General features: G+C 36.5%; 3 protein-coding genes across 4 annotated transcripts; 2 read left to right on the forward strand and 1 right to left on the reverse strand.

The window, feature by feature from the left end:
* Window positions 1-4,048: 4,048 nt before the first annotated feature.
* LOC112523098 lies at window positions 4,049-7,163 on the forward strand. The gene is made up of 3 exons (XM_025132544.1): window positions 4,049-4,239; window positions 4,318-4,481; window positions 6,816-7,163. Exons 1-3 carry the CDS (start codon window positions 4,131-4,133, stop codon window positions 6,894-6,896), a joined length of 354 nt encoding a protein of 117 aa, XP_024988312.1. The 5' UTR covers window positions 4,049-4,130; the 3' UTR covers window positions 6,897-7,163.
* Window positions 7,164-8,347: 1,184 nt separating this feature from the next.
* On the forward strand, window positions 8,348-17,518 carry LOC112519180 (DNA-directed RNA polymerase II subunit 4). 2 transcript variants are annotated; one of them, XM_025127183.1, is made up of 8 exons: window positions 8,364-8,464; window positions 8,612-8,693; window positions 12,533-12,606; window positions 14,710-14,818; window positions 15,716-15,793; window positions 15,901-15,934; window positions 16,020-16,088; window positions 17,203-17,518. In XM_025127183.1, the coding sequence occupies exons 3-8, from the start codon at window positions 12,552-12,554 to the stop codon at window positions 17,278-17,280; spliced, it is 423 nt and encodes a 140-aa protein (XP_024982951.1). In that variant the 5' UTR covers window positions 8,364-8,464; window positions 8,612-8,693; window positions 12,533-12,551; the 3' UTR covers window positions 17,281-17,518. The 2 variants fall into 2 exon arrangements, with proteins under 2 accessions (XP_024982946.1, XP_024982951.1); XM_025127178.1 differs by lacking the exon at window positions 8,612-8,693 and having other exon boundaries at window positions 8,348-8,464.
* Window positions 17,519-18,194: 676 nt separating this feature from the next.
* On the reverse strand, window positions 18,195-22,882 carry LOC112507426 (programmed cell death protein 2-like). Its single transcript, XM_025112018.1, has 8 exons — window positions 22,746-22,882; window positions 22,288-22,380; window positions 22,115-22,198; window positions 21,895-21,986; window positions 21,187-21,485; window positions 20,423-20,657; window positions 19,877-20,072; window positions 18,195-18,453 (listed from the first exon to the last, which is right to left on the reverse strand). The coding sequence occupies exons 2-8, from the start codon at window positions 22,378-22,380 to the stop codon at window positions 18,376-18,378; spliced, it is 1,077 nt and encodes a 358-aa protein (XP_024967786.1). The 5' UTR covers window positions 22,746-22,882; the 3' UTR covers window positions 18,195-18,375.
* Window positions 22,883-23,413: the final 531 nt, after the last annotated feature.

Below are 23,413 nucleotides of genomic sequence, written 5' to 3' on the forward strand. Positions count from 1 at the left end.
ACCGGGACCGGTTTTCCTTAACCGGTTATACGACAGCTTGACCGGTTATAGTGTTTTCGGTCGGGACCGGGACCGGGACCGGGACCGGTTATGGAGGGACCGGTTAACGCCGGTTTTTGTCACGATTAGGCCCGGCCGTAACCGGTTAAGGCCCGGCCCGGGACCGATTTTTGGCCATCTCTAAGCTGGCATGAATGTTCATGCTAAACTTGGTTTAGTATTTAAATGCAATGGTAATATTATCTTATGTTCCATTGTTAAAGCTTCTCACTTATTTAATGTATTGCATTTTCAAGTCTTAACATGATCTTTTACCAAACATTTTTTGAGCTGTGACCAAAAATGGAATTTATGATATCTACTGGACCTCTTAGTAAGATTCGAACCCAGATGAAGTTCTGACCAACTGTCAGAGAAAAAAAACGAATGGATCTTATAGGATTTTCAAGAAATTTTTTGATTTCTTCCTGAAGCAAATGATTAATCATCTCTAGTAGATATACCTAGTTATGCAAGCCCCAAAATACTATTGGGACGAGGGATGAATAAAATTTAGAGCACTAATTCAAAATTCTCTCAACCCATCATTTCTCCTGACTTCGTCATTAGCTATGATTATTATAAAGTCCACATATTTTTTCATCTTACTTTTTTGAAAATACTTGAAACTCATAAAAGATTTATAGTTCAAATCAAACCTGTAATTCGTTATATTAGTCTAAATAATTGAATCGTCATGTTATCATTTTTTATAAATTGAATGAATTATAAATTGTCAAACTACATGAAAATTTAAGGATAGGGGCAATTGTCCTATTTTAGTGGATGAGGATGAGTTTCATTTGTATTATGGACATGATGTGGAGACGAGGTCAAGCCTCAAGCTTTATATGTCATGGTGAGGACACGATGTTTTTTGTAACATCCAATTTCTAATATGCTCAATTATTTGCTTAGTATATTTATATTGGAATAGTTTGGAATCGAAATGGTTTGAGAAAAATGTATGAAAATGAGAATTTCAACTTAAGAATGCATTGAAAGTGTACAGACTTTGAAAATCTGTATAAAAGCGTAGAAAAATCCAAATGAGGTGAGGCCAATTTTCTTAGTTAGATAATTGTGTCTAGTTTATTTCTTATTTTATGATCAAGGCATGAATCCGAGTTTAAAATGGGCAAAACAGTTCTGCATGCAGCAGCTGTACATAGAAATTTAGGTAAAGTGTTCAAATAGGATATGTGTATATCATAGGTTTCTTATATTGGTTGCTTATGAGATTTTGTGCATTTACTCCAGGGGGTAATTAGGACATATTTTGATGCTTTGGAAGCAATCTAAGTGTGGTAGCTTGGACTTTCTTTATGAGCTCATTTTGGAGCTTTTCGGTATTATACGGTTGCCCGGTGAGTTATATAGTTAATTGTTACATATTGATTTGAACATATATATTTTCATATGAATGTTTTTGATCTTGAATGGAGTCACACGATCTTGATTTGTCTTTGATTTCGTCTCTTGAGTCGATTTCTTATTACTATCTCGGTACATCGGTTTGCTTTCTGGATCCAGACTCATTGTTTTGTTCCTTGAATTGTACGCCATAGTACGGGTACTATTTCATGTGGTACGCCGGAAGTTTATGACGAAGTCAAGATCCCGGGTTGGACGGGTGAGACTTTCTGCGGTTGTGAATACTCATTGCTCGAAGAGGAGGAAGAGCAATGAGTAAGGAACCTTGGCACATACCCGGTAGAGGAAGGCAGGCAGTGCGAGGTTTCCCATATTGTATGACTCTGACTCGGACTTTGGCATGAGCCCGGGAGGTGAAGGACGAGGTGATGCACTGTCCTCGTTATGTTTACCGATTCGWTCTCTTGGTTCTTGATATTTATTGGTATTCTAACGTTGTTGAGTATATTTGGTTGTTGATCMTGTCTCCTTGTTGTATTGAGCATCAATGGTATGGTATATTATGGTGATTTGAATATGGAATCCTATGATTGGTACGTAATTGTTCACTCGGTTTCTTGTAAGTCTCGGTTTGCATCTGGATGATGTCTTGAACTCTTTTATTGATAAGAGTTTATTATGTATGTTTATAAACATGTGCGACATTGATATGTAATACTTAACTATTTAACTCACTAAGCGTTGGCTTACCATTTAAGTGGCAACCTCTTTCAGGAAAGAAGACGGATAAAAGAAAGAACCCGTTGTCTGACTCGAAGATTTATCAGGGAACTTGAAGATTTCGATCTTGCTTTTGGGTAAATAGTAGCTTATAACCGTATCTCATAGTTGTAGTATGTGTAGCTTATATATAGTCACGTCCCATATTCTTTTGCTACTTAATTCGGGTTGTAAGTAAAAAAAAATCCGTTATTATCCAGTTTGGAATTGTGTTTTGGGTGGTTTTATCACTAAAATAAAACATATATTTCGAAGTTTTTTTAGAAATTAATATCCCATATTTTGAGGTTAATTATTGTTATGCCCAAATCTGTGTGTTTCAAAGTGTTGGTCCATTTTCATCGCCTCTAGATCAATTTACCGCCTCTGGTCCATTTTCATTGCCTCTGGTCCTTCATGGCCTCTGGACCTTCATCGCCTCTGGACCTTCATCGCCTCAGGACCAATTCAACACCTCTGTTCTTCTTCCAGACTTGGTCATTTTAGCAGCCTCTGGTCCATCGCCTGCATCTGGACCAATTCATCGCCTCTGGTCTTCCTCCAGACTTAGTCGTTTCAGCAGCATTTTCAGATTTTCCATTTTTGGCCCCGTGTGCTTTGACAAAACTTTTAGAATAATTAAGATTAATTTTGGTCCCAATAATCAATAAATTATGTTTTATTGGAGATTTTATAAAATTGGTAATTTGGGGTTTGCTCAAGCGAGATGTTACATTTTTCAAGACGTGACATAAGCCGGTAAATTTGTATGTCATATATAAAATTACATATTTATGTACATGTTTTCCATATATTATCTAATTAGATAATGATATTAAAAATTGAAATTCATATTAGAAGAAAAAACATATAGATTATTATTATAAAAATAATTTTTAAACAAACATTTAAAATAGAACTTATAAAAGTAATTTACATCTTCGCTTTAATTGTAAGTCCATAATGCTTATGAATTCGTGAAACTGTGAATGATGTGATTAAATAAATCTATAAGAATGTAAGTTAAACACGTAAAAGACAAAATATACAATAAATTAAAAAAACTAAAAAAAATAATTTTCTTTTGAAAAAGTTCATGTCTTACAAAAAAAACGCGTACCGCAGCCATGGCACGTGCCTCAAGGCATCATAGCATGAGCCACACCTTATAGATGTGGATCATTTTGTAACGACAAAGACACGTCTTACATCATATCACGTCATGACGCGCCTTTTTGAACACTGATTATGGATCAGGCCCTCTCCTCTAACTCTATTAAAATAATTCAACAAAGCTACGGTATATTTACGTATAATGTTATATAACCAAAATACCTTTTACTTACTTTTTTAAGAGACTTACGACAAAAAAACTCGATCCCTGAAGAAAATAAAATGAAAACACAAGGACTCTACCCATAATTTATTTGGGCTAGGGGCTAATAGGCAATTTTCATATAACCACATGGACGAATATGTAATTTTCTCTAAAGTTATCGGAGTAAATAACATGTTTCATCTCAGTATCTTTTATTTTCAAAATTCAACGGATTGTGTCTTTATGGTTACGTTATTTAACGAGATACATCCTTGTGGTTGCATTTATTAAGTGAGTTGGATTCTTGTGGTTCCGAGTTCTTTAACGAGTTTGGTCCTAAATAAATCAACGACGTGGGTCCCTATGACACGACTTGTTGTAAGAATGCAACCCTAGAGACACGATCTGTTGAATTTTCAAAAAAAAAAAAAAAAAAAAAGACCGTTAAAAACATATAACTACAGGGACTAAACATGTAATTTACTCTAAAATGGATCCAGATTGGTATTGGGTATTGGGTTTGGATATCGGGTCGGGTTTCAAAATCGTCCTGGAGGTGGATTGTTTTGTTTGGCCGTCACAGAGGGTTCCGACTTCCGACTTTCACTCCTCACTTGCGAAAACCAGAGATTTTGAAGAAATGGCGTGGAGGCAAACGCAATTGCTGAACCGAAACATATTCTCATCATTTCCTTCCAATTCGAATGTTTTCTTTGCAAGATATTCTTCCAAATCAAATCTCTACCCTCGTAAGCGGATTCACGCATTTTCTCTATTTAGGGTTTTTCTTTTCTTGATTCTGATGACCAATTTATTGTGATTTACAGTGAAGGTTGGTATACCTGAGTTCTTGAATGGAATAGGGAACGGAGTAGAGACTTATGCAGAAAAGCTCGAATCTGAATTTGGCGATTTACAGAATCTCCTTGTTGCTCGTGGTTTGAAGCTGAAGAAACTCAATGTTGGAGGCGATCCAAAAGTTTGCAAACATGTAAGTGATTCACTTGCAATTGTAGGATGATTTGAACGTAGCATTAATGTCTAAATTGATTCGATCTCTCTACAATTTCATTATATAAACGGTAATGGTGTTGAATCAACTACTTTGATTAGCAAGTAATTGATTAAGTGAACTTTTCAAAAAATTAAGCTGAGATTAATGCACCTTTTTGAGCTTTTGTTCAAAAATCGATTTTTCTAAGCTTGGAGGAATCTTCCGAGTCCTTTGATTAGAGAAGTAGTGGAAGGTTCAAACAAGATGGCGAAATATAGTGAGAAGGAAGGTTAAGAGAATATTCACATGTGAATCATTAAAAATATGTATTTGGAGATGCATATATGAATTCATATGAATAATCAGAAAATTCGTTCACATATGCATCTTCAAATCGATTTCTATTTTCTGGGTTTTTTCAATAATTCACCTATCAACCTTCCCTTCTTGTATTCTCACGATATATAGCCTTCGTATTTGAACCAACCCCTAGATAGGTAATATACATGATGATATTATTGCAGTTTTAATCCTTGTATGCTTACATGATGATCTAAAACAATTATTTTTCATACACTGAAATGAACTGTTTATGGTTCTGCTTAAGTGCACATTTAAGTGTTAGAAGGTCACCCTCCGCCTAATGCTTTCTAGAACAGTGGCCAAAATGAAGAATTAAAAAATGTTGTCCGAAGCGACACAAAAGGGAGTCTGAAATGGTTTAGCGAGTGACTAAGACAAGGTTGTCAACATATAATGGTTCAAAAGGCCATTCATTGACATATTAACTACAAGAAGAACAAAGAAGATGCTAAAACTGTAACATCTCTGGCCAACCGTACCATATATTGTCCGCTTTATCCACACCTGGACTCACGGTTTACAAAAACTCATGAAAGAAGGAAAGAACAGTTGCAGAATGTCAATACGGTACTCAAATGCTCTTTCACCCGACCTGAAAGTAGTATTGGAGGGAACTTCACAAGGAATATGTTAATAGAGTTACATAAAAACAAAGAAAAGACTCCATACATTTGATCCATAGGGCAGATAACATAATATCAACCTGTACTAAAGATGCAATTAAATGTTTTTGAACATAATAAAGCTATAAAACAAGTTATATAGATATCTGACAGTTGAAAATGGTGTTTTGATTATGATAATAAAAGTTTAACTAGTGAAATCATCCAAAATAAGTCCCAGGAATCAGTCCAGACTCCAGATTATGATAATAAAAGTTCAAATAGCATTCTGCTCTGCCTACTTAACTTTTGAACTGTTCTTTGTACCCTTATAGTCTTATAGGCGCGATATTGAATTATAATTTGTCAAAATAGATGAAGTCTTGATCTATAAGCTGGGTAAGCCTGAAGAAAGAAATAGAAAGTGTGGAAAATGCACCTTGATCTATACGTTGGTAAGCATAAAAACCGTTCTTTTTCTTTAAAATGATTTTTTTCTTTCATATTCCTGTATATAAACTATCGATATATTAATGATTAATACTTAAAGAATTGAATCACATATCACTAAGGGGCTGGTTACTTGCGGCTTAATTAGGTTTATTGGTCTATCTGACTTATTAGCACAACTCATATGGGTTGTTTACTTACGGCTTATTCGCATAGAACATGGCTTAGCACAGATAGAAATGGTGTGTTGTCCCCATTCAGCCACAAAAATGACACCCTTACCCCTTATTTAAAGCACCGCCTCCTTCCCGTATGAGACACCCATCGTCGGCCTCTTTATGATTATTTGTTTTGATGTTCAAATAATTAATATTGGGGGATAAATCGGTCATTTATGTTATTTAGACTGTTGGTTCAGATAAAAAAAAGTAAACAACACCACCAATTTATCCGGACAGACAAATTTATCCATACATGATACATGACTTAATAAATTTTTTTTGGTAAACAGCCCCTAACTTATGTATAACACATCCATACCCATACCAAGAACCAATGCATACAATTCATACCCTGAATCAGGTGGCATTGATTGATCTCGACTAATCTGATTAGATTTATCAATATATTTGCATTTGAAGCTTTAAGCTTCTTTTAGTGTAACTGTAAAGAATTTCCAATAGTGCATACCAAGATATTTGATGGATGAAATACGGAACCTTTCACTAACTGGGTCGTCATTGAAACAACCACTCTGCTCTTTAGGGTAGATATCATGTCTGCATACATCCTACCCTCCAGACCCTGGGATATACTTTTATCGTATTGTTTTGGTTGTAATTACATGGCTGGTGTAGTATTTCTTGTGTAAAATCCAATTGGGCTAATATTTACTTTCGTGTATTTGATGCAACAGAGGAAGCTGATATTGAAGTATGCCCATAAGTATAGGCTGGGACTTTGGAGGCCTCGGATCGAACCTCCGAAAACGAAATAAATGAAAAAAGCTCCATTAGAGACTACTACTTGAGACTCCAACCTAGCAATCTTAGTTTGTTTTCTTTACCTCCTCCATTGAGGGAATTTATAAAGGAGGTTTTGCAATTTCCAACCATTCTGTGATCTACATGAATCAATTTTGCTGCATTTGATCTTCCACAGGTTTTCAACATATCGAAACACTGTCTAATAGTGTGAATTGTGTTTGAATCAGAACTGAAAAATAGAAGGTAACGGATGTAAACCGGTTTGGTTTCGGTTAAAATCTGGTACAGTCCCAGATCGGATCATGAACTGAATACATACGGTTTTGAACCAAACTGGATTGAATTGAAACTGACTTTTAGAAAAATCTTGAACCAATAACTGAACTGAAAATTAGTTCTAAAAAATATAGAACCAAGGACTAAACATGGTAGGTTTAGTTTTGTTCATGATTTAGTTATTTGGTTTTATCTCGTTCCTACCGGATTAGATGAAAATGATAAGAACAATGAATCTTATCCGGTAGGAGCGAGACAAGGCTAAGAGTCTTACCCGGTGAATGAGGACGACGACTCTTACCACGGTAAGCGTTTATCGGGTAAATTATTGCATATGGTACGGTTTTGGTGGACTAAGATCTTACCAGGTAAGTAAATGATAGTGTTAAAATTTACCGATAAATACTTACCGAGTAAGTGTTTGATAAACGGCCCAGAATTCGTGCATTGGGATTTGGGGTTATTGTTTTATCCATCACTACTGCTTTATTTTCCCTTAAACCTCAGGACTTGATGCTAGAATGCTAGAGCCGTGATCTCCGTTTAATAATTTTTTTAAATACGGTTTTGTTAAAAATTATATATAAAACAATTTTTTGCAATATCTAGTGGTTTTTTCTCTCTCTTCTACTAGCTATTACCAAAAAAATTTGAACTTGAAACTTATAATACCATATGTAATGACACTACCAGTAGACTGTAACCATTTTTTTTTGTAACTTAAGGAAGTAAGCATCAGTTTAAAACAAGTGCACCTTTAAGATATATTCTTTATCCTATTGCGTCGAGACGATAGAGTGGGAGCATGTGCACCCCTTACCTCATACCTAGGGATGTACAAAACCCGAATGGTTCAAAATTCAAACTTAAACCTAGATCGAAAATAAGATGTTTGTGTAATACCCTGAAAATCCGGCTTTGAGGGGATATTTGGATTTGGGTATATATCTACACACACACACAATATTATTAAATATCATATAAATAAATAAATTTATTTATCTAATTACTTATTTATCTATTTCGATTCAATAAATGAATTCTTGAAGGGGTTCTAATTCATTTTCATTCAAGCTTCAAGGTGTGCTACTGTAAGGTTTGAAACTAGAAGGGGGCGCAATGAAATATATTTTAACTAGAAAAGGGGCCCACAATCAAAATTAAAAACATTTAAAATTCAAGCACGCCTTTTAAATCGATCAATACCTAAATCGCTGGACTCGTCGTCTCGCTGTGGCCTGTGACGCTCTCGGCCTCTCTCGTCTGTAACTCGTACTCGAAGTGATTTAAGATTTTGATCCAGGTACTCAACCCTATGCTCTGTTCCTATCTGCTGTAGCCCTTTTGCTTGTTATGGATTGGTGGATTATTGATGATTTGACGTGAATTATGTAAATTGTTTTGCTCCCCTTAAATCCTGATGAATTTGTTTGTCGTTCTGTCTTTTGAGCTTGTGCATTTGATTCCTCTATTGAGCTTGCTGCCTTAAAGTGCCGTTTAGTTGCTGCCCCTTTGTTGATTTCATTTGATTTGTAAGTTGCTGCCTTTGATTGTTGTTTCTCGAAAGATTTTGTGTCAATTGTAGGAGGAATTTCTTGTTTTTATGACATTTTGACTATATCACAGTCCACACAAGATAAAAAGAAAACCATTCTTCACAAAAACTGAGTAGTTGAGCAAATCATTGTTGCTGCCTTTGTTATTATTTGTTTTTTTTTTGTTAATCCCGCTTCCAAAAGATGAAGTCATAGTGAACAGTTGTTGGAGGTAGCTTGTTCATAATTTTCGATGAAACCATACTTTTATGATTAATTATAATTTTATATTATATTCTGGTATCCGCGTATGATATCTCAACACATTTGCATGTCAGTCTTTTTGTTTATGACTCTATTCTTAAGCACACTCGGTACGCTCACTGATGCTTTCCTCATTGATGTTTGTTCCACTGAAGATGCCAAGCTATTATGAATTTCACCAAAGTATTTCATTTTTGCTTCCCTATAATATGCAACGTCATTGAAGTACACCTCTACGCCAATGTTATAGTTCATTATGATCCCAGGCATGGAAATGAGTTGAATTAAATGATGTATCTGCTACCTATAAGTATACAGAATTTGATAGTATGTACTGTTGGAATTACATTTCTTAATGATTAAATTCTTCGGAAATTTAGAATGGAAGAGCACTTTTCTGCTTTATATAAACAGGTGGTTGTTCCTTTGGTCTTTTGTAGTTATTACTTCTTTGGGTTGGAATATGTGGAACAAGGTAGAGATAACATGATCCAAAAGACATGTTTATCTTAGATGTTTGTGGGATAGGAATGTAGAACAAAAGCCATTGAAATTCTTGTGAAAGGAAACTGCTGGTTTGCAACATGAATTTTTTGGGCTAGAACGAGAGAACTAAGGTTGTGAGGAACCATGAGATCGAGACACATGCTAGTAATAATGTTATTACCAAACTAACAAGAAGGATCTTGGAATAATTTGTTAGAACCGGAAATGGTATAGGTCAATAAGAACTCTAAAAAAGATGCTTAGGCTTAGAATATCTTTAATTATAGCATTCGAACAACACATTGGGAGTTGTGAGCATATCATTGTGTCAATGTACCATTTACAAGATTGGAGCAGTTTCTAAGTACTTCCATCCCCAAATAAATGTAACAATTTGTTTGAGTATATAATATTTATATATGGCAAGTTGAACTTACACAATCTCCTCATCTTTGTTGAGGGTTGAACCCTCGACCTCTAAAAAGGTTGGCTTACTAGGTACCGCTAGGCCAAAACCTTTTTTGGTCGACTGATACGAATCAATTGGCAAAATCAAGATTAGCGGCCAAAAGTACCACTAATCGGATGCTTATTAAAATAAACCCTGGAATTCGAGACCCAGTAATCTCCAATGTCTACGACAAGAATCAAAATACTAGAAATGAATCCAAACAATGGGGTGGTCGGTCCCTTAAATAAAGCCGTACCCTAATCCTAAAAAATATACCCTAATCCTAAAAAATAGGAAAACATATTTATCCTAATAAACTAATTAATATCTATCCTAATCAACTAATTAAGATAATTAAGAATAAGTAAATTGCATACAGCCCCCCTTTACTTGTTTCCTGCCTCTCTTTTGCGAAGCTGATATATCCAACCCCAGTGCGGGTCGGGCTGAGACGTGTCATTACCCCCGCCTCGAAAATTCACCTTGTCCTCAAGGTGAAAACCAGGGAACTGCTCCACCACCTGAGGGTACTGACACCTCCATCGCATCCAAGTGCGCGTGAGTTTCCGATGTTACCTCTTCCCCCTCGTCATCTTCATCATCCATTAACATGATCCGCAGGGATTTCTCGAGGCAACGGTGTCCGGGTGTGAACTTCCCATCGCATCGAAAATATAAGCCCTTAGCCCGTTTATCCGCCAGTTCCGAGTCTGTCATCTGTTCAAACGGCTGCTCGTTACCCCCTGTTGTCGGTCGTTGGGTTCCGGTTGGTGGGGCGGCCAGCGGCCGTGAGCCCCCCACTCCGGTCCGCACTGGCTGACTTTTGTTTTCCCCTTTTTCCACGTTCCCGTTGCTGATAATTTTATTTTCATCCACCATCAGAGCTAGTTGGATCGCCTGGTCTAAGTCCATTGGTTGAAGCAACCTCAAGGAAGTTCGTAGCTCCGGTTTCAACCCTTTTAGGAATGTACCTTGCATAATCTTCTCAGGAATACCCCTTAGCTGTGCCGATACTATTTCAAATTTCCCTATATACTCGCGTGCCGACCCTTCCTGTTTAATTGCCAAAAATTGTTCGTATAGGTCCCCTTCCTGAGATGACTGGAACCGAGCCAACAACCGGTTTTTTAATCCTTCCCAGTGACGAAAAGGACGCCTATCATCACTCCATTGGTACCATGCAAGGGCCTGTCCCTCCAACCCCAACACCGCCGCTTTCAACTTCTCCCCTGTAGTAACAAATCCCTGAACGTCGAAAAATCTTTCCATGAGGTACACCCACCCATATGCATCAGTTCCATCGAACAACGGCATCTTCAGCTTACGAAGACGGTAGTCCACCCCCGGCACCCACCCCCGTTCCCCCCGAAGGTCCTGAGCCCCTTCCATACCCGCTGCCAAACGGCCTTTTAGTCTCAGAAAAAACAAACGTACCTGACTCCGGAAAAGGAATTTCCTGAGTGCCGATGGGCCTGTTCGGTTCCCTGGCCGTACTGCTGGTTGCATGCCAAAGAGGCAGGGGCGCCCCATTCTCATCAAAAATTGGATTCGATTGCTGCATTATGGGCCGTGTGGTGCAATCGGTGATTGGCGATGGCACGGCTGCTGTCGGCGGTAGTGGCGGCTTTAACGCCTGGAACTGTTGCAACATGACCTTCATCATCTCCGCATGTCGCTTCTCCATTTCAGTGCACAACGATTCCACGGTGGTCTCCAAGTTTTCGAACCGCTCCGTCGTCTCAGCGCGGAACTGTTCGACGGCAGTCTTCTGTTGGGTCAACTCAGCTTCAAGATCCTGAATCTTGGTCATGGTAGCGTGGATAAAATCACAGGCGCAAGATCGATGCTCTGATACCAATTTGATAYGAATCAATTGGCAAAATCAAGATTAGCGGCCAAAAGTACCACTAATCGGATGCTTATTAAAATAAACCCTGGAATTCAAGATCCAGTAATCTCCAATGTCTACGACAAGAATCAAAATACTAGAATGAATCCAAACAATGGGGTGGCCGGTCCCTTAAATAAAGCCGTAGCCTAATCCTAAAAAATATACCCTAATCCTAAAAAATAGGAAAACATATTTATCCTAATAAACTAATTAATATCTATCCTAATCAACTAATTAAGATAATTAAGAATAAGTAAATTGCAAACAGCCCCCCTCTACTTGTTTCCTGCCTCTCTTTTGCGAAGCTGATATATCCGACCCCAGTGCGGGTCGGGCTGAGACGTATCATCGACAAATAGTAAATGCAAAAGTTTTCAATCAAATTACTCTTATAACCATCAGAAATCAAAGCATTAATAAATATTTGTAATAATAAGTTTCGTCTACAAGGTTATTCCATTTTGTTCTTTTTGTGGGGCATTTTAGATATTGGACTAATAGTCAATCAATGTCACTAAACTATGTGCCAGATCAGCCATTATATATATATATATATATTTTTGGATGGAGGAAAAGCTTCATTTCATAGAATAAGCGTTGATAACTTCTTACATGTACTAAGAATGATTGATACAGTACAGTGTCATTAATTAGCGCCATGTTTCATCATTTGGAGGTTGTGGATGCTTAATGTTTGGCAACTCTGGCTCCGAACTTTTATTTACTTCTTCAATTTATGTTCAGGCTTAATCTATCTTTCATTATGTCTGCTGCTGGAGAAGAGGAAGAGAATGCTGCAGATCTGAAAATAGGCGATGGTATGAATTTCTCTCTGGTTTTTATTTGAACAACTTACGGATGTGATTATATATCTTTTGATTGTCATTATTCTTTTCCAGTTTGCTTTTAAATTTCTTCTGGTAGTTGTTACCTGATATGCATAGGTGGGATTCCCGCTTCTACAAATTACTGGATAGTATTAAGTTCTGGTGATTTGGACGTATGCTACCCTCTCCAGTCTTCTGTTCATGACCAGTGACAACTTAATCTGTTTTATATTCTAATAATTCTGAAATTGGAGAAAAATCCAACCCTTGGTCTTATGCAGTGTCTTGTGACTTAATGGCATGTTCCTAGAGTTGAAAGTTCCATTTCTGTTCTCTGCTTGCTTCACAATCCATACCTTTGGAGATTGACTTATAATTTGTGTCTTGAAATAACATATCATTTTTCTGAACCTGTAAGGTTCTTAGAACTTATAATTTGCATGTGATTTTACGTCCTGTCATAACTTTATTGCCTCTTCTTTTCCTTAAAGGTACGGATCCCATCATTTTCTTGTCGCATTTTCAGTCATAATGAAAACTGCGCCAAATAGATCCCACTTTTATCTATGTTTTGCAAACTAGCTAATATACTAGTTGTTGGCTGATAAGCTAGTTGTTACTTGTTAGATGACAATGTAAAATATCTTAAAAGGATAGATTGAAAATTAATTGGATAAAGTAGAAAAAGACCCTGGAACTTACTGAAAATAACTAGCCTATGGCTAACCAAACAACGATTTTTCAATAAGCTCAAAAAATAAACTTGCTTATGGTTGCCAAACCTAGCCTTACATTCTTTCTTGATAACGCAGATTGGCATTGCATTCACAAGTTAGGGGCTGTTTGGTACCGACTTAATAAGCTTAATGACCTCTATAGCTTATTCGCTAAGCTTTACATTGATGCTTGTTTAAAGCTTAATGAATGAGGCCATGACTTATTCATGCAGCTGTCCTGGCCCAACTTAATTGCTAAGCCACACTCTCTCTAAAATGCCCTTGTCTTCCAACTCCTCACGTCACAGAAAATTAATCACCTTTTCAATGCAATTTTTACCGGTTACCACAATCTTCTCTGATGTCCATGGCTGCCCCTGCTCCCTTATCCATCGTCATCCCTGCTCCTTCCCTCGATTCAACAAATTTCTTCCCTGGAAGCGTTGTTGCTCTTCCCTCAAAAGCACAAATTAAAGGTTTGGGCTTTGTTTGGCAGTGTTGTTCCTCGTCCTTGCTCTTTGCTCAAAAGCACAAATTGAAGGTTTGGGCTTCGCTTTGCATTGCTATTTCTCGTCCCTGCTCCCCTCCTCAACTCAAAAGGTTTTTCTTCTTAAGGTGTTTTCATTGTGTTTAGTCCTCGATTCAAAAGCTTTTCCTCCCTAAGATGTTTTCATTGTGTAATTTCAATTGGGTTTTCTTTGTTTTATTATTGATCTGGAATGGGTTTCCTTTCTTGTGAACATGTATGGTGAATGTATTATATTTTTTTATGCTCATAAAGTGTCTGATAAAATGTCTCAAAGAAATATGATTACTTGGATCTATGATTTCATCAATTTCATTAGTACTTACTAAATTTTGTTGTGATTATGTCATTAAATCCATATAATTGTGTCGATAAAAAAAATTTATTCTAAAAGTTCTTTAAATTGATAACTTTTATCATTCAGAATCAACATTGAACACATTTATCAAACGGTTATGTTAATAGGTGCTTAATATACAGTGAGGGGTAAAATAGTCATTTTTGACATTCAGACCGTTTATTCAGGACAATAAACAAACAAGGTATCTCAATCTATACAGATGGATATATCCATACAGTCAACTTTATCATACAAAACTTAATGAAAAACCAACCAAACAGCCCCTTAGTCTGTTTGTAAAATATTCCATGTGGGTTCCCTTATTCGATGGAATGAAGTTCATTTGTTGATTGTTGAGAGTGGGATGTAGTTTCGCATGACACATTTGTATGTTATTTTCTTTTATGTGAGTGGTGATATGGGGTTCTTGCATCATCTGTGAATTCTGTAAGCATTACAAGAGAAACTCGAGCATGTTTTCTGCTAATTAAAACCGGACATGCCTTTTTCAGAGTTTCTGAAGGCCAAATGTTTAATGAATTGCGAAGTCTCCTTGATTCTTGAACGCAAATATGATCAGCTTCAGCAGATGTCAGAAGATCCAATGAATCAAGTTTCTCAGTGAGTATAAATTGCTTCTCTCGTCTAGTTTTGCTTTGAGATGCTTAGGTGGCGTTTGGTTCGCATGAATCTTTAGGAATTTGAATGACCAAATTCCATTCATGCGTTGGGTTTATTCTACGAGTTTTAGGACGGAATTCCAATTCGACTTATGATGGAATTCAAATTCCTTGGGTTTTCGTAAGGAATTCCAATTTTATTTTGAGAAGGATTATTATGACCTTATGTTTAATCTAATATACTCCATCCCACTATGACGATCGTCACCGCGACAACGCCACCACCACCACTTCCACTGCCACACTTCCACCACCTTCCCCACCACACCACTACCATGCCACCACTGACACTACCACCACCGTCACTGTCGCCTCCAACACTACCTTATCTGCCGCCACACCACCACCACCGCTACCTCCACCACCATCACTTTCTGTCACCGCCACCAATTAATATTATTGGTATTACTTTAATCATTATCTGGTATTTATTAATTAAGCAATAAAGTAAGGAAATTTCATGAAGGGGTATTTTGGTAATTTCACCAATTTTATTTTAGTTCTGAAGATACATATATCAAACCAAACAAACATATCCCAATTCTTTTGACAAATTCCATCCTAATTCTTGCCAACAGAACACATGGTCAAACCTGATTAACTTCCATTCTAATTCCTTCAAATTACGTTCCTTTGACAAAATCCATTATGTGAACCAAACGCGGAACGCCACCTTAGTCTCTTTATTTACGGCTGCATTCAAATAGTTGCTGATAATTATCTAAAACGAAGTGGCAAAATATTGTTGATCCAATTCATATGTCTATATAGAAGTTGCGTTGTGCTAGGCTTTGCATAACTGTTGTGTATGATTTTAAGTTTTACCCTTCATGGTCAGAGTGTTTGAGAAATCCCTGCAATATGTGAAGCGTTTCAGTCGCTACAAGAACCCAGATGCTGTTAGACAAGTTCGAGAGTATCCACAATTTTTTACATTTAAAAGCTTGTTCTTAATACTATGATCTTTTCTGGTGCCGATCTTATGTTGTAAAAGCAGTTCTATTTTTCTTAACCAATACTCAGGCTACTGAGTGGATACCAGTTAGCAGAATTTGAGGTAATGTGCTCCTAACGAGCGACCAATATTTTATTATTTTCTTCCTTCGATTAAAATCTGAAACACATTGTTATCCAATGTGCAGCTTTGTGTTCTTGGAAATCTTTGCCCTGAAACTGTGGAGGAAGCCATTGCTATGGTCCCGTCTATCAAGGTATAAGTTCCGCTCCCCTCTCTTTTTCGGTTATTATGTTGGATTGGTTTTCCTTTTCTAATGTTCTAGAAATCTTCACATAGGCCGATTCTTTTTCTTTTTAATGTGCTAGAAATCTTTACATAGGCCGATTCTTTTTCTTTCCTAATGTTCTAGAAATCTTTACGTAGACCGATTCTTTTTCTTTCCTAATGTTCTAGAAATCTTTACGTAGGCCGATTCTTTTTCTTTCCTGATGTTCTAGAAATCTATACATAGGCCGATTCTTTCTCTTTCCNCGTAGGCCGATTCTTTTTCTTTCCTGATGTTCTAGAAATCTATACATAGGCCGATTCTTTCTCTTTCCTAATGTTCTAGAAATCTTTACGTAGGCTGATTCTTTTTTTCTAATGCTCTAGAAATCTTTACGTAGGCTGCGTAAGAGTCTGCGTAGGTGTTCGGCTTATAAGGAAATTCTTCAAGTACTTGTCAATTTTCTCAAGTAACCTTCGATAAAAACAAAACTTTAGGAATCTTGTAGACCAGATCAGAAGCGTCGATGTATATATGATAGTTGTTGGAGTCCCAAATCAGCTAGACTTGGATTATTTCTTCTCGATGTATGTTGGAACCCCCGTCTCTCTTCAAAGAATTTTTTGGAGGGTAATTTGATGGGTTCCACATTTTCTCATATGGATCAGATCCATTGTCCACCACTCCAAGAGACTCGACACTCGGGTGCATCTGTACCCGTCTAGCCTATATTATTGACTAGACTTAAAAATCTCTCCACAATGGCTCTTTAGGAGAGTAATCTGATGAGGTTCTATATATTCTCATATAATACATACGTATCAAGTTTAACATAAAAACTTTTCAAAACAGAAACATTGCAACGTTCTTGCACACCCTAAAAAAAGGGTTCCAATAGGAAGGAATATTTGTTGACGTGCAATAAAACATGAAACAACTAGCGTTGGAAAAGCATTATGTGTTCAATGTAGATTATTTCAAACATTTTTTATACTGTATGTAAATCTAGAAATTGTGTGTTATGTTAGAATTCATCTGTGCATGATTTAATTGTATGCCCATCTTCTGATTACATATCATGATTTAATTGTGTGTTTTGCAGTCGAGGGGACGTGTACATGATGATGAGGCTATTGAGAAAATGCTGAATGACATGTCGTTAATAAAGAAGTTCGAGTAGTCTCTATTCTCTCGTTTCTGCCCTCGTTACCAAGGTTGCAAGTTATGGACTTTGTGTTTTCTATGTGACGTTGCACGAATCATATTAAGCGGAACTGTTGGATATAATGCATTCGGCCGTTGATAGTAAAACTTGTTCAGAGCAGAAATTTTCGAACCCAAAACTATAATGCTACAGTGAATTGTATCAAGTGTATTGAAGGTTGTATTTTAGTGCTTTTATCTATATTTTTATGTACAGATGCACAATGCCCATGCCTTTCAAGTCCGTTTTCTATAAACAAAAAAAGGCCTGGGCTTTTCAATCCCGGGGGGCTGAAAAAGGGCCAGACTGGGCTTTTTAGAGCCAGACCTGAGCTAATGCTTGTGCTTACTGGGTCTAGGTTTTTTTGGCATCGCATTTTCATTTTTTTGATCATATCATTTAAATTCTCGAATTTGAATCAAATTACTTAACCTGAAGATCATACGCTATGATGGGTGATGCTGAAAGAACATCTAAGGAAAAACATAAGGTACCATTTACCAAATGCTTACCCGAATAAGCACTTATCAAGTCAATTTACTTTACCGGATGAATATGGGAAGGAGATAAGAGCAAAAACAAGAATCTCGAGTCTTACCTAGTAAGTGAAGATGAGAACTCTTACCATGGTTAGCGTTTACCGAGATAAATTGTTGCATATGATGCGTTTTAGTGAATAAAATCTTGCTCGGTAAGTAAGTGATAGTGTTGAATTTTACTGGTAAGTGTTTAGATAAACGGCCCATAAGTCATCGATTTGCAAATTAAAATTGTGTTAAACTAAAATGTAGATTAACCGATAAAACTTTAAATTTGCTCCTCAAAGATCATTTGTTCAAGTCCTGTTGGCAACTGGAGGGTTTGTCTAGCTGTTAACGTCCACAAACCGGTTTAGACATCCACAATTACCAAAAATATTAGAACCGGGAAGATACAAGTAACATCTGGATATACAATTTAATGCTACAAACAACAAAGACGAAGAATGGAGCAAACAAGCAGCATCAACGGCTTCTGAAAGTGTTTTTCTACTCGGTTTGCACCACAATGGCTTCTGAAAATGTTTAGGTTCTACTCGGTTTGCACCACAATGGCCTCCTCAGCGACGACCCACCCATCACTTTCCTGCTTCAAGGTGGGTGCACAACCCTTCACCGAAGAAACAGAATGTCATTCATGTCTGCTTTAACAGCATAAACCATACTGGTTTTGCTCAATTGCATGGTCAGAATACTAACCACAATTAGGCATCTGGGATCTTATAAGAGGTTAATCAAACACTAGAGATATGTTTCAACTTCGCGGTCGTTTTTAGAGTTCGAAACTTATTATGGGAACACAGGTTTGTGACACATAGATACCTAGATTCAGATATTCTAATATATTAAAGATAAGGGGTGTGTTTATGTGTATACATGTACATGTGTGTGTGTATAAATATAAAACCAAACGGATACAAGAAATCAACGTTATTTGATGATTTATACATTAAATATGTGAAACACACACTAAAACTCGAGCCTTATAATTATTTTCCTATCGACCACGAGTAGTCAGGTACAGGGTGCATTCCAGACTTATCTCAAATGGTTTGTAACTACATATCCTTTTTGGAAATTCTCGACGTTTCTGAAGGTTAGCATTTCACAATACTTAACCATGTCTGCTGTTGACTACTAGTCAATTGTGGGCTAAAAGGCCAAGTTTCTACAAATTTTATGAAATTGATTCTTCTAAGTTTTTCAAATTTGTCAGTAGCAGTGACGTTAAAACTTAAAACTGATCGGGGAAAGTACTAATTCCTTGGTCTTTCAGTCATAATCATTCTTCTAATATTTTCCAATGTCAATGACTTAATAAGAATAATACTTCATTGGTGTTTGGAGATAAACAAAAGCTCGAGATGCATTGAAGGTAGAGGGCCTATAATGTATGGTCCAGATGATCATTCCTAGCCCTTATTCTAGATATCTAGCCCTAATGTGACTAGATCATTCCTTGTAAATATCCAGTAGAATAGTCCAGATAGAGTTCTAGAGAGATCCTTAGATTAGTATACATATGATAGAGGTAGTTTTTCATTTGTAAATCACACTCCAGAACTTAAGAGTAATAGAAGTGAACTTCTCCCAATCTTTTTAGCATTCTTGTTTGCTCATCTAATTCAAAATTCTTGTAGTTTGACCAACTTAGTTCAAGAACTAAGGCCACACGCGAGTGTATGAAGACAACTCATGCTATGTTTGGCAAACTAGTTGATAAGCTAACTGTCGGCCAATAAACCAACTGTTAGCTGATAAACTAACTAATCAAATTTGGCCAAAACTAACTGATAAGTCGACTGCATCAAAAAAATAAGCTAGCTTATTGTTGCCAAGCATCGTCTTACTTTACAACCTATCAACATCCTTAGAGGCTTGGGCTCAACAACGCATCATAATTGCCTGATCCTAACTAGCCATGATTAAAAAAAATGCAACAAATGCCACAACCATCGTGAATAAAAGACAAAAAAGGACGACTTTTCAGTATCCCATTTTCTATGTTTGGAAAGTTACTTGTAAGAGCTTACCTTGGAACAAGTATACACAAGTAGACTCATCCAGTTCCAGCTTTCCAGGGAATAGTTTGTTGTTGCTTCCTGTAGATAATATAATAATGGAGGCATCAGCTGCATTTCATAGTGCCTTAATTCACCACACAACAAGCATCTTCCAGGATCTCCTGTTTCTGCACTCGCCAAAAGAGGCTTCCCACCATACGAGTATCTGCAAAGGAGATCATTCTCAAATAAAGAAGACCAATTGGAAACTGCGAGTTATTTCACTGCATTTTGTATTTTACTTGCTACTCTATTGCTTGTTTCACATTATCACATAACAACCTATCATATTAAAGTGGCAATGAATCTCAAGAAACAGAAACCATATAGATCCATTTACCAACATAAAGAAACTTGGGTAAGATTAAGAATGTTTGTTTATTCTCTGAATGATTTAAAAGACCATTTTACCCTTTATGTTTGCTTTTTTTCATGAAATTTGTAATGTCAAAGGTGCTAAAGGCCACTGCGCATAACAAGTTGTTAAAAGGATCAAAATTTTCCAGTGTCTTGTACCTGAAACATTGCTCTGGGTATATATCCAATCGTTTCTTGAACTTAAGGTAGGTTCTGTCAGCGTTTAGAGCTCTGTCATACTCATAACTTTCCCCTTCCCATGCTTCCTCGGGTGCATGCTCATTACCATCACTTTGGTTCTCTTTGATATTAAGTGAAGAAATGCTCGTAGAGACAGAAGCAACATCCCTTGAATATTTCTCCTCCTGAGTATATATATAAAAGCACGGTAACACTGCAACCAATAAAAGCATACTTAATTTAAATTGTGCAGCACAACAAATCATCTAATAAAAAGGACCTCATTGTTATTCAAGTAAGAACAATTTAGCAAACCGTGATCCAAGCATGTATAAGCACTTCAGGTCCCGGGCCTTTTTCTTTGATTTTAATAAAGAGATACTTTCAACACTTTTGTGTGTTTACCATTTTACAAATACGAAAGGTAAGGCTTATTTTAAATGGTTATTTTTGTCATTTCAATTATGAACATGGTTTTTATTAATCATCACCATACTGTGAAACAATTAAGCGCAGAAACATAGTATAAACTCCCCTCCCCCCCCCAAAGGGAAAAAAATATCGTCTCTCTCTCTCTCTCTCCCCTTTTGTTTTACCCAACAGGAAGTGTATTTTCCTCAATGGCTAAAAGAAGACCACATTCAGCATAAAAATGCCACCTTTTGAAGGGGAAATCCACACCAATCAAGCATGCAAATGAAGATAAACTTGAGAAGGATTATTAACAATTATTGAAACAGTACCTGCTGTTTTGTCATCAACTGCTCTACCTCTTAGGCTTATAGGTGAGCATTTGGCAATAGCATCTGGACGAGTGTTCTGCCGTTTTGTTTGAGAAGCAGAAGCCAAGGTTGTTGCTTCAGTAAGCGCCCTACCTAACGCATCTAGATCTATTGCATCATCTTCATCATTCTCATCATCAAAGTCGAATGCCCATGGATCATCCCGCAACTCAGTGGTTAAAGGGGCTGCAGAAGAATCATGACCTGAAGTCTCTGATTCTCTATCATGGGAAGATTTTTGAACACGGAGAGCACACCAGCTGTATTTGAAGAAACAAAACAGTACCAAAATAAGAACTTCAATTATAATTATTAGCAATTAGTGGTTACTCCATAGATAAGAAAATAAATGACTAATGCTCCCTCCTTTCCAAATCAAATGTGTCTTTTGCCTTTTGGTTTCGTCCAAAATCACATAAGCTCCTTGGTTTTTTCCAACTTCTCAATCAATACCGAGAATTCATTTCTGTAGTTTGTCAAGTCTTACATGCTTCATAGATCATCCAACTTTATTGACCCACACATGATACCTCTAATTTTCCTAAAATAAACATAATATCTATAACGAAACTTTGGCAAGCAAGTGAATTTTACATTCTTGTAGAGTTAGCAGTAATGATTTGCAACTATTTACATACCAACACAATAGGATATACAGGAATAACCTACCTCATGGTCTCACATGTTGATGCAACACAAACAAATATATAAATTACACGCTCTTCTACTGTCAATATCTTGCTGGAAATCGGAGCATAAATCTGTGTAAGAAAGCAAATCCCATAAGTTTCATAATGATGAAAAATACACAGTTTGCAACCACTCTAATTTCCTATGAAGATCCCAATATCAAAACTTTAAAAGCACCAGAGCAACATTCAACATTAACCTGAGCCACAAGACAGAGGTTATCTCCACAAGAATCACACCTAAGAAGATTAGGTCTTGTAACCAACTTAAGACAAGGCCAGTCCTGCAATAGGAAGATACGATAACCTCGTTATATATGAACAAAAGTCGCATTAGCACACAACATGCTATCAGATTATTCAAATTATTTACCGGAAGTCCACCGATTTTTGTTGTGTAATGATCAGCTGCTTCAGAATTATCATCAGCCCAAGGTCCTGGCATTCCTAGAATGACTTCACCCATCTTGATCAAGGTAAATGCAATACAAATAACAAATATGATCACTCAATATGTAATTACGATTGTACATAATTCTGTACACAGGTTACATGGAATAGACGAACTTAAAAACCCTTAAATTGGATTTTAACAAGGAGAATTATTATGTTTACAAAAACATCAGGAGATCTCCGAACGAATAAACCGCTGATTTATGTAATAACAAAGAATGAGCAACAATTCAACAATTTACTTATTCGTGTAATCTCGAAATTAGAACTGCCTATGAAATTAAGAGATGGTTGATGTTCTACCGTCAATGATGGAGTAATTAACTTAACGAAACCTAAATTAAAGGCGCATATACATTAACTAAGCATGAAACATACCGTTTGGAATTCAACAGATTAGTCTTCGACGTCCTGGAGAAGTGGTGAGTGGATAGAAAAAGTGGAGGATGTTCCGACCTCTGTGACGGTGATACCGGTGGTGGCGGCCGCCGCGATAGAGAGTGTAGTCTGTGTGAGAAAGTGCGCCATTTTGTTGCTCATTTTCTTTCCGGTAAGATTGAATTACATAAACACTCCATAGACTATTTCACAACTTTCAACTTTAGTCCCTTAACTAGTAGTTCGGAATAAATGTATAAAAACACATTCTTCCTTCTTAAGATTTGTGTCTCATATCATGTTAAGTTTGTGTCATGTCATGACTTAATATAGGATATTTATAATGTGACATCTGTTTTTTTTAATCTGTTTGATGTCTTATTTGTTAGTTTTTAATATAAAACATAATTTAAATTTTGTTTAATATTATTGATGCATTGGGTAATAATAAAAATATATATGTTATATATATATATATATGTATAGGGGCTGATTCAAATACTAACCCAATATTTTGTGCAAACTATGCTAACTCATCTTAATCGTTCATTTTCTCATCTAACGGTTATTATTAAATGAGATTAAATAAACAATAATTTAATTAATATATTAATTAATATGTGTATGAACAATTGTTCAAAGGATAAATTGGTCAAAATTTTGTATTA

This window comes from Cynara cardunculus (genome assembly GCF_001531365.2).
Source record: "Cynara cardunculus var. scolymus isolate 2C chromosome LG 1, CcrdV1, whole genome shotgun sequence".
NCBI lineage: Eukaryota > Viridiplantae > Streptophyta > Magnoliopsida > Asterales > Asteraceae > Cynara > Cynara cardunculus.